This window comes from Ascaphus truei, chromosome 1 (genome assembly GCF_040206685.1).
Source record: "Ascaphus truei isolate aAscTru1 chromosome 1, aAscTru1.hap1, whole genome shotgun sequence".
Classification (NCBI taxonomy): Eukaryota; Metazoa; Chordata; class Amphibia; order Anura; family Ascaphidae; genus Ascaphus; species Ascaphus truei.
In genome coordinates, this window is record NC_134483.1 from 267,225,805 (window position 1) to 267,239,768 (window position 13,964).

Genomic DNA, 13,964 nt, shown 5'->3' on the forward strand with positions numbered 1-13,964 from the left:
ATTTTTAAAAGGCACATCCCAAACTGTGGCAAACTTGGTAAACGTGGGTGGGTACAGCCTGTGTTTAACAGCACTCGGACAAAGAGAAAAAGAAACCAGAGATTGTGCAGATGGTTTTTTAATGAATTTATCAATAAACAGACCCCCAGAAATGAAGACTTACATCAGGGTAGTCCTTTAAAAACATATGACAATCTGTATATCGATGCCGTGACTCCCAAGAGCCAGATGAGTCGCGTTCTCACCCACTCCAAGGTACCACTCTCTCCGATGTTGTCACTTCCTGGTTCCTTGTAAACCTGGTGACACGAATGCCGTATACAGCACTGGTCTAACACTCAGAGTCTCACTCTCACAACAGGAACCGGAACTTGCTGTTTATCTTCTCATAAAGAAGGGTAATTTAGTACAATTCTTTGGCCAAAGTATTTTACGCCTACAACCACTTCACGGTATGGCTCATCTGTACGTCCTAACACTGCTGCACCTGCAAAAGCTCTCATAACTTCGCAATCTTATAAACTGGTGCCTTCCAGGTAATGTCTTCAACTCCAGACAATATCCCCTACAGACAACGTTGAGTATCCAGGAATCTGTAATAGTTTAGGCCCAAATATCCCACAATTATTAGTCTTTCTCCTACATGGGATGTTCGAGCTCTCCTCACTCATGCAAACTTCCCAGTCCCTCTATATTGAGGTCCATGTCCTCTTGGCCAACAAACGAAAGCTGTTGCTTCTGCGCCAGGGAGGTTGATCTCGAATAACCCCTTCCGGGCCTATGGGCTCTCATGCCTCGGCGGTTTTCCTTCTCATTAATACTTTAGATCGGGGTATCAAATCTTTTCCTTTCCTTTGCAAAAAACCTGATATATCTCCGAAAGTGCTCTCAATGATGGAATCTAGTTTCCGAAGAAAAAGATTATGTCCCTCAAAAGGGAATTCAAACACAGACCTGCCAAGGCCGTAGCCAAAGCACTCTTCTGGCTGTGACGGGTAGCTTCAGCTACAAAGTTTCATGCCAACTTTAGTGATGGTTATCCAAGGATAGCAGCGGAGCACAGCTGAAGGATGGGGTCAACACCAGCAATGAAGGGGTTAAAAATACTTCTTTAATGAAACATGGTGCAAAACGGGGGGAGACAGCAACAACTCTAACGCGTTTAAGGCTATGCAACCCTTCTGACTCTATAGAGATTAATACGTCCAGTATAAAACATAATACCTTGTTTTATTAAACTTCTAACTGTAAGGAATCAGTGAACATGTCCCTTGCGGCGTCTTCCCTCCTTACCTGCTACATCTCAGTCCCCCGCTCTGTTTACAGAGCGTGCACACGCAGCTCTTCTGCTCACACCACGGAGCTTTGCTCCGCCCCCGGTCGCATCGCGCATCTCTCGCGGGGCGTGCATACGTGACGCTGTGCACCGCTCCTTAGCTGCGTGGCAAGTATCCCAATTGCCCACTTGTCTCCTGCAGCCTATCTTCGCCTCCGCAGGGGCCGCGCCTCCGTTACGCCTCCTGCCCAGATCCTGTCTCCTATAAATGCCTTGCTCATTCACTCCTGCTTTGCTGAGCATAACCTGTGTAGCCTTGTGTTCCTGCATTCTGTTTTGCCTTGCGCCTTGCTGTTTCTCTCCAGTTGCTTTCTTGTGTACCGACCCGGCTTGGATATTGGACCCTCTCTGGATAACGACCGCGACTTGCCCATGACTACCTGCACCTCTCCAACCCTGACCACGGCTCATGGACACACGCTACCAATCTCCCGATTCCAACCCCGGACCACGGCACAACGGACACTGACCATTCTCCTGGCTCCGCCCCTGGATTCCGGCAACTATCTAGACTAACCCACTCTCTCCATCCCAGACCCGGCTATGCTGACTTTCCACCCTCCAGGCGTGCCTCCGCTGCTGTGGGTGCGCAGTTTCGTACTTTCCCACCTCAGTACCAGGGTCCCGCCTTGTTCGTGGTGAGCGCAAGAGTTACACTAATTCTTAAGGAACGCTATATATGTTGGGGAAATGGGACTGGGATACTTTGGGTCGAAAAGCAGGATTCTGGGGGACACTGTGTAGCCCCGGTGTAATTCACCTCACGTACCCGCAGATCCTGCTTGCACATCAGGAAGAATTATGGGACTAGCGGTAACTTTGTCCCCCGAACGCCTATATGAGTCGTAAATGCATTTTCACCCAAATAAACCCCCTGAAACTTACACTCCCGAAATCCCACTGTGATTCCATGATGTTAAAAGGTTACACATACAGTATACAGGACAGGTTTATAACATGTTACACAATGTATCCCTGGCTTCATGGTGCTACTTAGCTACCAGGGACCCACGGTTTTCAGGGGTAACCAGTCGGGCTTCACCTTTATTATGAAGACTGGTTACCCCCTACCATCACAGGGGCTATTTATTGTCCTCCCATAGGCAGAGAAGTCTGCCCTCTCAGCTGGAGTGTGAAACTTAACTAATTGGTGACCACAACAATGGAGACCACCAGGGAAGAAAAAAAAAGAGAGAGATGCACGCAGAGTGCCCAAAAGGTACAGCATAAACTAGTAAATTCAACGGAATAAAATACATGTTTTGCCTACAAAACCTCTAACAAATAATTTGTAATTTAAAAAAAAAAAGCATAAGTTGTAACAAAAAATGAATTTGTACCTCATGATTGTAGTCCAATATCCCCTTTAAAATCTTCTTCAGATTACTTATCTATGAAGAGGGAAAAATATATATATTCTTATAGAAGTGTAAGTTATTGACTGAAATCTAATGAAATACCCAAGATCATGCTTCTACTATAATGAAAAATAAAGAAAAAACTGGGAACACTGCAGGAAAAAAGAGAACTGAAGGCAAAGTAGAAAAATAACAAAATTGTATTAAGGCATGTAACCTAAATAAAAAGAGAAACCTCTAATGCGTTTCTCGCCAGGGGCGCTTTATCAAAGAGTGGTTTCTTACAGTAAGTCTCAAAGGTGCTTCTTTATAGGTCTTCCCCTCAGGAGGTACTGCCTATCTGCTTCCCAGGTTATGAAACACCCTGGGAAACAAACTACTGTATCGGTGAAAATGAAAACATGGAAGGGAGGCAATACGATCGGAGGACAAAAAAAAAAAAGCCCATAAATAAACTGATAACTAAAAGAAAAAGACTTAGAAAAGGTACATATTAAACAATAAAAAAACATATATAGAAAACCCCCAGGGGGTTTCTTTGCCTGGGAAGCAGATAGGCAGTACCTCCTCAGGGGAAGACCTATAAAGAAGCACCTTTAAGACTTAAGAAACCACTCTTTGATAAAGCACCCCTGGCGACAAACGCATTAGAGGTTTCTCTTTTTATTTAGGTTACATGCCTCAATACATTTTTGTTATTTTTCTACTTTGCCTCCGTTCTCTTTTTTCCTGCAGTGCTCCCAGTTTTGTCTTTATTTTTTACTTTGCTTCTTCACCCGAGGACGCACGCTGCACACCGGAGAGTCTGGCACACATGTACATGGTCTCGTGAGTACGTTTACCATTACTGCTGATCACCGCTGTTCATGCATCAATAAGGGAGTCTCTCTGCTGCCGCGTGGGTCTGCTGGTTCCCGTTAGGGGACCCAAAGATCTCCGCAAGTCAGTCGGTCCCTACACTATGTGATCGCCAGCTTGGCTTATATTATGGTGACTGCAGATACTTACTATTACTCTATGGTTGTCATTCCGGTACCCTAAGGGTTAATTTGGCATATCTCCAACTCATATACTCTGGTCTAAGAGTTTGTAGCACCTACCATTGAGGTGATTTCCTCTCTATACTTCTACTATAATGACCAAGATCCCCTTAACTCACAGCTTCAATTAAGTCGCAAATACTCAATGTACTATTTGATAACATAAGTGCATAACCAACAACCTATTGAGGGAAAAATAAAGAATGTGCTAAGCCCCCAGCTCACAAGTGGCCCAGAAAAAGATTACAGTGTTAGGCTGGGTGAAAATCACTCATTAGGTCACCAACAAAATAGCCAATAGATTAACACCATTTGTGACCTACAATGTAGATACTCTGTTGTATAAATTCAACATACAGACCCTATATATAAAACTATGTAATAAACTACAACTCCCTAATATGCTAGATTATACATTTGAAAAAGTTAAATAATTGTGATAACGTAATCTATTATAGATTCCTACACCTATGTGGATAATCGAGATGGATGTAAATTAGGTAAAATTGCCCTGGCAGCTGGTGAATGGAAGTGGAGAACAGGTCTCTCAATTAGGGGGGGGGTATTCATTAAACTGCATTAATATAACTAAATTAACCAAACTTTTTTCTTATGTAAAATCATTATAAAGGGATAGTATATATATTCGAAATAGAGATAATAGTTGAACAACAATACCCAACAGATATAAGTACTGTATTTCTAATCTGTAATTTGTGTCTCCAGAATTTCTTCACTTTTGCAATATTAGAATGGCAGGAAATAATCTACACAATGGAAGTGTATTTACAAAGGGTGAAGGAACTGCAACACAATTCTAGTTTTATTTATTTAGTTCTACTGTACATGACATTCAGGCATGCCCCTCCCAAAAAAACTAACAATAAAAAAAATACTACCTTTTACACTTCATTTTTTTATTTGAAAGTAAATTCTACTATAAAGGTCTAACCTTCCTAGCCATTGTTGTTTGTGTTGAACAGTGCAACTAATTTTTTCAACAGGTTTAATATTTTCCCAATGTTTTTAGCTTTTGGATTTTAGCGAGAAATATTCTAGCTGAATGGTTTCACGGTTTGCCAAAATATATTACAGAGCTTTATTTGCAATTTGCTAAATCAATATGCAGTTTCTCTATATATATTTATTTTTAAAAGTAATGTAAAAAAATGGACAAAAATATAAATACAAAAATAACAAAGTCACTGCTTGCACACTGTACAGACTAAAGACTATTTATTTGCTTATATTGAATGAGTAATCTTACGTTGAAAACAAATTGGAGTCATAATAATAGAATTTAATTAAAAACAACCAACTATTCCCAAAAGTGACATTAACATTGGGGGAAAAACACAAATACAGCAGATTTAATAAGTCAGCAGCAACAGCTTGTGTATAAAATACTTCAGTAGATGGAGGTATGAAGAGGATAGTATGATGTGTAGGACACAATACTGTTCAACTCGCATTAAAAGGAATTATACACACACATACACACACGGAAGCAATACCTTTAGCCTCCAGTTGTCTCCAACATCTGTTTTTATCCTATGTAACCAGTTTTCATCAAAGTATGCTGCATCACTGAAAAGAAAATCTGCATAATAAGGATATAACAACATATTCAACAACAGATCTGTGTATTTGTGATTGAGGCACAAAGATAAAGAAGCGACAGAGAAGCCCAATGCTACTGTACATCCAATATGACAAAAATACACAGTAAAATATATTTAAGTAATAATCCCCTCAGGACAGGGCAATAGTGGTCAATAATGCCCTGTTCTGAGGGGATTATTACAGTATTATATAGGCTAAATGTAGCCTTTTTTTTAAATAAATAATATACATTTTTGTATAGTTATATAGATGTTTTTAATAAAATTGTAAATACAGTTGCAGCGGCCATTATTTTAAGAAAGCACGTTGCCGTTTTCATGTACGCGGCTGTACTCCACGCAGCATGACCACGGCCCAATGCCACCGGCACACGTGTTTATCGCGGTTGCTTTGTTTGAATTTCATGGATTGTGTGCAATTAAATGCAATGAAATTAATGAATTGTAATGTGTTACTGTATGTACTGTGCTACTGTGTCAATTTAAGGTGTTTAAAAGCCAGTACGTGTCACATATAAAGGGGAAACAAAAAGACTTCCACTATGTCCTAGAACGGGGAGGGCCACCCCTATTTGGACGTGACTTAATATGGGCCCTTGGAATGCCAGACATTCAAGTCAACTCCTGTCACGCTCTAGAACAAGGAAGAAGGAACAGAGGGCACAACGGGTTTTAGCAAATGAAAACTCATTTATTGAGCCAACACTGTGTTGGCTCAATAAATGAGTTTTCATTTGCTAAAACCCGTTGTGCCCTCTGTTCCTTCTTCCATGTACCCAGGACTGACTGCAGGCTGTCGTTCTAAACTTTGGAGCACCGGTAATTGTATCATTTTTTCTTTTGAGGTGTGCTGCACTCCTCTCTATTATCTGGAACGCTCTAGAACAAAACATAGACCAGCACGAGCCATGGATGAAATGTCTACGACATAAGTATAGCACCGTTCTTGATAGTGACTTGGGGAAAGTTGAGGGTGATTAAGTTCAATTGAATTTAAGAGAAGAAGAGACTCCAAAAATGTTCAAGGCATGGTCAGTTCTATTCGCCCTGAAGGCTGGAGTGGAAACAGAGCTATAGCGTTTGGATCCATTCCAAAGTAAAACATAGCGCATCGCCAATAGTGCAAGTAAAGAAAATGATTGGCGAGCTACGCATATGTGGAGAACACTGAACAGCCAATTGATCATGGACCAGTATCCCCCTCCAAGAAATGTAGACATTTTTGCTTCCTAGCAGGGGGATATTGGGGGGGGGGGGGAGGAGAAGGGAAATGATTTTTTGAAAATCGATCTCAAGCAGGCATACCTGCAAATGGAAGTTACCCCTGATTCTAGGAAATATCTCACGATCAAAACACACAAAGGACAATTTCAGTTTAACCAAATGGTTTATGGGACTGCCCCAGCACCCTCAATTTGGCAGCGTAAAATGGAGGAAATATTAGCTGGCATACCTTATACTCAGCGTATGCTCGATGATATGTTGATCGCCAGGCGCACTGACAAGGAGCATCGCTAAAATGTCGAGCTGGTCCTACAACGCTTAATGGTCTATGGGCAAAAGGCAAATCTGCAAAAATGCACATAAAGGTATCTTTAGATGATAGATCATAGACCGCAATCTGGTTGGAGATGGCACCGGAATATGTACATCCACTTGTACCTTGTATATAATGAGAAAGAGGACCGAACATAGTGCAGACTATGTTCCCGAATATAATAATTTATATTGGTAAGTATAGGATGGTATACAATCACACGATATAAGTATGGTACAGGCTATTTGATCAACGCGATCGACACCGGCTGCTTTGACTTGGAGCTGTTTTCGTCAGATGAAACCAACTATGGTGAAACGCGTAGAGTGACGTCCCATGCAGTCAACCGGAAACCCTTGGATCAGCTGACACGAAACATCCAGAGTCCCATAGACGGAGCCGCAAGGTGTATGTTTGGCGGGAAAACTCGTACCAAGGAAGACGAAAACAGCTCCAAGTCAAAGCAGCCGGTGTTGATCGCGTTCATCAAATTGCCTGTACCATACTTACATCATGTGTGTGTATACCATCCTATACTTACCAATATAAAGTATTATAGTCTGCACTATGTTCGGTCCTCTTTCTCATTATATACAAGGTACAAGTAGATGTACATATTCCGGTGCCATCTCCAACCAGATTGCGGTCTATGATCTACAGTATCATCTAAAGATACCTTTATGTGCATTTAGACCTCCTCACACTTGTGAGTATCCAAATCATAAACATTAAGAATGATATATCCATATTTGCATTTTGATAATATTGCACTATGATAATTTGTTCTCTCTTTTTTCATATACGTTTGCGCTTCCCTACGACAATGGACTTTAGAAACTTCACGGGATTGAACTACAACTACATGCAACTACAGGGGTCTCGCCTGCTCAACTCATGCTCGGATGTCAGCCATGAACCAAGCTTGATTTTCTCAAACCGCGTATGGTGGAAGACAGTGTTCCATGCACAAAGTCACATGCAATGGGGCTCTTAACTCCAAATTCTTTGTCCCTGGGGAGGCGGTATGGGTACGGATGTAAGGTAGAGCGGAACCTTTGTTTCAGCAAACGAGGTCCGATAGAAAGGGTGTGAGACCATGAGGAGTAGAGCTTTCAGAGACCTACTCAGGGGAAGATTAAATTGGAATTTATATAGTTGGTTTAAATAGATAGATAAATACTGTTGGTTATTTTTTGTTTATGTTTTATGTGAAGTATTTATGAGAAGGGGAGGAGATGTGGTGTATTGGGAACTACCAATTGCTGGCCGCTAGGTAAGGATCCCCCCCCCTATTTCGCATTGATGTTAAAATAAAGCTGTGGCCTTTTCTTCCAACCTTGTGTGGTGTCACATTATTTGGTTTAGCGTTACAAAGGAAGGGCGGCGCTTAAAGCCTTTAATGTATGTGTGCGTGTGCGCACATGTGTGGCTGCAGCTTGTATACTGTGTGTGTGTAGCTGCAGGCTGTGAATATGTTTGTGCATTTGTGTAGCTGCAGTGCGCATGCGTGTATGTAGTTGCAGTGTGTGTGTGTGTGTGTGTGTGTGTGTGTGTGTGTGTGTGTGTGTAGCTGCATGTGTGTGTGTGAAGCTGCAGTTTGCATGTGTGTGTAGCTGCAGTATGCGTGCATGTGTGTAGCTGCAGTATGCATGCGTGTGTAGCTGCAGTGTGTGAGTGTGTGTGTAACTTCAGTGTGTGTTTGTAGCGTGTGTGTGTGTCGTGAGTGTGTAGTGTGGCGTAACATGTGTGTGGCGTGAGTGTGTAGTCGCAGCGTGTGTGTAGTCCCAGTGTGTGCGTGCTGCCGCAGTGTGTATGCGTGCAGCCGCAGTGTGTGTGCGTGCAGCCGCAGTGTGTGTAGCCGCAGTGTGTGTGTAGCCCCAGTGCGTAGCCTCAGTGCGTAGCCTCAGTGTGTGTCTGTGTTTGTGTATAGCTGCAGTTTGTTTATATGTATGCGTATTGATGAGGCCCCAGAATGGGGTCGTAGGCTCCTTAAGGGCTGCAACGTCCTGATTGGCGTGAGCTGGGGGGTTGGCTAACCCCCCTTCCTCCCATGTATGGGGAGGGGGTGAGAGGCTATAAAGAGAAGGTCCCTGGGGGGAAGAGTCAGAGCTAACGGAATATTTTCCCTTACCAGGATTATTGCTGCGGATCTTCACATTTTTCCAGATATCATGAAAGGCCCCGTGGACTACAGCAACTCCCCGCTCTATGAGAACCCCCGAGCCCTGTCAGCCTCACCCACTAGGATCCAGATTCTGATGCTGCGGCTGCAACTGAGGAGCAGGTAAGTGTGCCTGCCCCACGCAGATCCCAGCGCAGAGGTGCAGGCATCTCTCGTCAGCGCCCGCTCATACCCCCGCTCATACCCCCGCTCCCAGGCTCTGCCCCCCTTTCCGCAGCCGCCTCCCGGTTCGCACCCCTTTTGAAGCCCCTTCACCCGCGCCCAGTTTCCCTTGCTCAAGCGCGGTCCCGCCTGGCTCCCCGCCGCCAGTCTCCCCGCCCAGAGGACCGGGTCTCTGGGGAGGGCCACTGCGCCCTCGGTAGTGTGCGGCCTCGCCGCCGCCAGCCCTCGCACCGACAGCCCCCACACCACCCTGCCGGTGACGGCCACACGCTGCCCAGGACACACGATGGCCAGGTCCCCCCTATCAGCCCTCCCAACCCAACAGCGGGGACTATCAGGCACCACCCGTGCCGGGCGCCAGTTGAACCCTGCTCCCCCCAGCTCACTCACCATTCCTGCCGCGGGGACAGTTGGGTTCTACGTGCGCCGCATTGCGCGAACGCTGGCCAGATCCACCAACACCAGCCTCCTCACCCCAATTGCGGGGACTGTCAAGAGCAGGCTGGGGTGCGGGCCCCGCTCCCCTAGCTCACTGTCACCCTCCGACCGGTTTCCACGGGCACAGCTGCTGGCTTCTCGGCACCATTGTTCACCTCCCACGTGCACCATCATGGGAGGGAGGGGCGGTCACCCCCCGCGATCTGCAGCCTGGCCCTTCACCCTGCACCCCCTCCCCAGGCTTCTATGAGCAAGGGGAAGGGGGGATTCCCTGCCCAACTTCATTAAAGGGACAGGAGGTCACAGGCAGGTCTGCAGAGGCAAGCTGTTACCTTGGCCCTCCACTGCAACAGCGCCACCATGAGGCCCCTGGAGGTTCTGCAGGGAGACCTCAATTTCACCCCTCAGGGAGACCTCAACTTTACCCCTCACACTACAGAACAGACTGTGCAGGGTTACAACTGTGAAGCACCAACATATTAAAAGTCCATTAAGTCCAAATGAGGGGAGAGGAGAGAGAGTCCAATGAGTCCAATGAATGGGAGTTCTCCAATCAAGTGGTCCGTGACATGTGGACAGAAACAAAAACAATGATAATAGTGTGAACTGAATAAAAACTACAAAAAACAGTTGAACAAAGTACAAACAACAAACAAGAACATACACATAAAATACAGAAGCTGAAATGAAAAACTGTTTAATAAAATAAAGGAGGCTGCTGCAGCGGGTCATCAAGGGGTTAAAACCCAAAACCCTACTTACAGCAGGACCGGATTAATGAGCGTGTATAACCAGAAAGGAACGAGTGCCAAATGCAGGGAGAGTCCTCCGTGGGCACTTGGGTGTGAGGAGTGATGACTCCCTCCAATGTGTAGCCAGTTCCCAAAGTAGAGACAGGGGAAGAGGAGCTGCATACAACTGCACACATCGGTTGGGACCTCTCTCGCAATGACGTCGTTTCCTGCAGGGGTGGTCAGGAACGCTGCATGCAACCAGCTCCTAACCAGCAGATTAACAGCGGGGGTCCCTGGCAGTCCCATTCAAACTGAATGGGACTGCCAGGGACCCCTGCCGTGTTAATCCTAGGGGTCATTAGTCAATGCAGAAATGCCTTAAACTAGTCAGGTTACACCCAGCACATACACAGAATGTAACCGGGCTAGTTTAAGGCAAGCTTTAGAATACTCGTGGTCTCGTCTGTATATTCATTTAATTTATGTAGCGTGCCCCCGTATGGTGAGTTTTAGTCCCGATGGTTTTATATATATTGATTTATTTTCACGTCACGAACGTAAGTGCGCATGTGCTAAGTCACGGCCGCTCTGAGCAATGGAGCCGCACTGACAGGCACTAGGAGCATGTTTTCAAAAGCACATGTCAATATTATTGTTTACCAAATACATGGTGTATTTTCCCATTTGGCGGGCTTGAGCAGCTGCATGAGATTAGCAGTTTCTACTACCGGTATATATGAAGGAACCGGAACTTTAATCTTCACGAACCTGAGGAAGGATTGTTATCCAAAACGCGTTGTTCAGACCATAAGAAGTTTTTATCCAGTCCAGTCACTTGACAGAAGACCCCTGCTCTAGACCTCCGGACGCGGAAGGAATATCAACTCTAAGCAGGAGCCCGACAGCAGTACAGACACAGGACTTATCGTATTTTTCTACCTATTTCCTTTATGTATTTTTATTTTTGTTTGGGAATTAAAGCTGTTATCCCTGACACCACCTCTCCTCCGTCTTTCATTGTATGACTGAGAGAAGTTGAGTGTGAAGGAACCATACCTGGGGTATATCATTCCTCATATGATATAAGGGCACTCATATGTACTGTACCATTGAACGAGAGACGTAACAAGAGCACCAGATAACATCTGCATATTTTAACTACAAGGGCACTCACATATGTCCGTGTGAGTGAAACATTTTATTTACATGTTTACCCCTAATCAGTCACCCATTACTCGGTTGTCTGAGATCAACCCCTGCTGTTTTTACCCTTTCTTTGAGGCATCATTGGGGGAGAAGCACAGCAGCGATACCAGGAAAAATCTCTATACAGTACAATGCCAGTGTAGTGCCTGGCTATTTTAGGAGTGTATTAGCGGTCTAGGCACCGCTTGCTTTGGTGGGTTTGTTGTCCTTGGTAGACGCTATTTTTAGTATTGTGTATTATTGATCAATAAATTATTATTGTTTTTTCAGCAGGTGTTGTGTAGCTTACTGGCACCTCCATTTTTACTTATTTTACTTATTTTTTTCTATTTTAGTCATCTGTATTTACAGTTCATCTCTTATTTACTTATTTCAAGTTTTTGAATTTGGTTGTTAACCCCCGGTGCGCTCTGTGTGCATTTTGTTCTTGTCTTTGGGGACTACTTTTTGGAGCCCACTTTAGGAGCGTTTTTGAGGAGGCGCTCTCACATGCATAGTGGCAAGGGGGGACCTACTTTACTGGACAGCTCGAGCGCGGACAGTTTATCTGTATTTTGCTTGCCAAGGGATAAAGCCATCAAACTGAGGTGCTTTATTCAGGAATGCAAGGGTGCTAGGAAGGTTACACTAAGGCAGATGCAGGCACTGCTCGGGCTCCTAAATTTCGCATGTAGGGTCATACCCATGGGCAGGATTTTCAGCAGGAGATTAGAGAGGTGGATCGCGGGGGTATGCCGTCCAGTGCACCGCTTCAGGGTCACTAAGGAACTTAGAGCCAACCTGGGTGTCTGGGAAGCTTTCCTCCAGGACTTCAATGGCAAAAAGCTATGGATAGAAGGGGGCCGTAGTAACCAAGAGCTAAAGCTGTTCACAGATGCGGAGGGGTCGCTAGGCTTCGGCGTTGACCTCAAAGGGGAATGGTGCACAGAACCATGGCCCCAGGCACGGGTAGACACAGGTTTAACAAAGAATATCGCCTTCCTGGAGCTTTTTCCCATCATAGTGGCGGTAGAGCTTTGGGCTAAGGAGCTGAGTAACAAACACATCATATTCTGGTCTGACAACCTTGGGGTGGTAGGAGCAGAAAACAGCCTCTACATCACTACATCAAGCCCAGTGATCCAGCTGTTGCGGAGGGTGGTGCTGCTTTGCATGCGCAGAAACATCAACTTTAAAGCCAAGCATGTCCCGGGGAGATTAAACGTGATAGCAGATGCCTTATCGCAGTTCAATTAGACAGCGATTAGGCGATCAGCACCAGAGGCAAATGCCATATGGCTAACGTGCCCATGTCACCTTTGGCAGATAGGGATATCGGACTAATGGACCTGGTCCAGAAGTCGCTAGCCTCTCGTACCTGGAAAACCTACCACCGGACTTGGCACACATGGCTAGCATTCAAGGAAAAGGACAGAGTTGGGGGTAAGCGACTAAGCAGCACGCGGATCATTAGCTTCCTACGGGCCCATAAGAAAGCTGGATCGTCGCGGGCCAGTGTCGGGGCCAAGTTGGCAGGTTTGGCTTTCTTCCTGAAGCTCCATAACCGCAAGGACATAACTAAGGATTTCATAGTAAGGAGAATCCTCAGAGGCTGGGATAGGGGCGAAGCCAAGAGAACTGACGGTAGTGAACCGGTAATGCTAGACAGGCTTGAGGTATTGATGATGGCAACAAAAGAGGTATGTGTCAATACAGTGGAAAGAGAACTGTACTGAGTAGCATTTGCCATGGCTTTCTTTGGCACCTTCAGGGTCGGCGAGCTAGTGGCAGCATCTAAAGCAAGCCAAGGTGTGGGTTTGCTTTTCGCAAATGTGTATATCAATGCTACGTCGGTGGCGTGCAGATCCACAGGTTTAAAACCGAACAAGCGCTGTGGAGTGAGGTCATAATCATTTGGTCCGAAATTATTCCAAGGCGGATTTGGAAGGGACCGGGGGAAATGGATCGGGAAAGAGAAAGCTAGGAAGAAGGTAAATAAGGCCATAGGCAGTAAAACTCTGAGGCACAGAGAGATTGACGCCAAGGACGGCAGCTGGCACTGAAGAGATGGCGTGCATCTATCGCCAAAGGGATTGGAGGTGTTCCTACATAACATCAAGGGGAGTTTGCAGGAGGAATTAAGGCCAGAGGTCGCAGCTTTGGGTGGGTGTGGCGGAGCTGCCACGCCAGCAAAGCTCAGGAGACGGAGAATGGTCCGCCTGTCTGCTGGAGCCCCAAGAACAGCTCGGCAGGCTGTAGGCGCCGGCTTTAGGGCCGGGCGGGCCTATGCCCAATCAACACTGGGTATCCACTTTAGGGCTTGGCCTAAGCTGGCCCTAGGGGAGAGGAAAGGGAGGGAAAGCAGCCCAA

The 13,964-nt window shown here is 45.5% G+C and overlaps 1 protein-coding gene across 7 annotated transcripts in view; it reads right to left on the minus strand.

The window, feature by feature from the left end:
- HOOK3 (hook microtubule tethering protein 3) overlaps positions 1-13,964 on the minus strand; it is a 727,656-nt gene that overhangs the window by 517,208 nt on the left and 196,484 nt on the right. For 5 of the 7 annotated variants that reach the window (XR_012802125.1, XM_075603879.1, XM_075603871.1 and 2 more), the window contains exons 2-3: positions 5,249-5,321; positions 2,677-2,727 (exon numbers count right to left, since the gene is read on the minus strand). Coding sequence is in view for 5 of the 7 variants with exons in the window: in XM_075603879.1 (XP_075459994.1) it covers positions 2,677-2,727; positions 5,249-5,321 (124 nt within the window). In the remaining 2 variants the exon portion in view is untranslated. Of the gene's footprint in view, positions 1-2,676; positions 2,728-5,248; positions 5,335-13,964 lie in introns of all 7 variants that reach the window. The other 2 variants (XM_075603834.1, XM_075603820.1) reach the window with 2 other exon arrangements.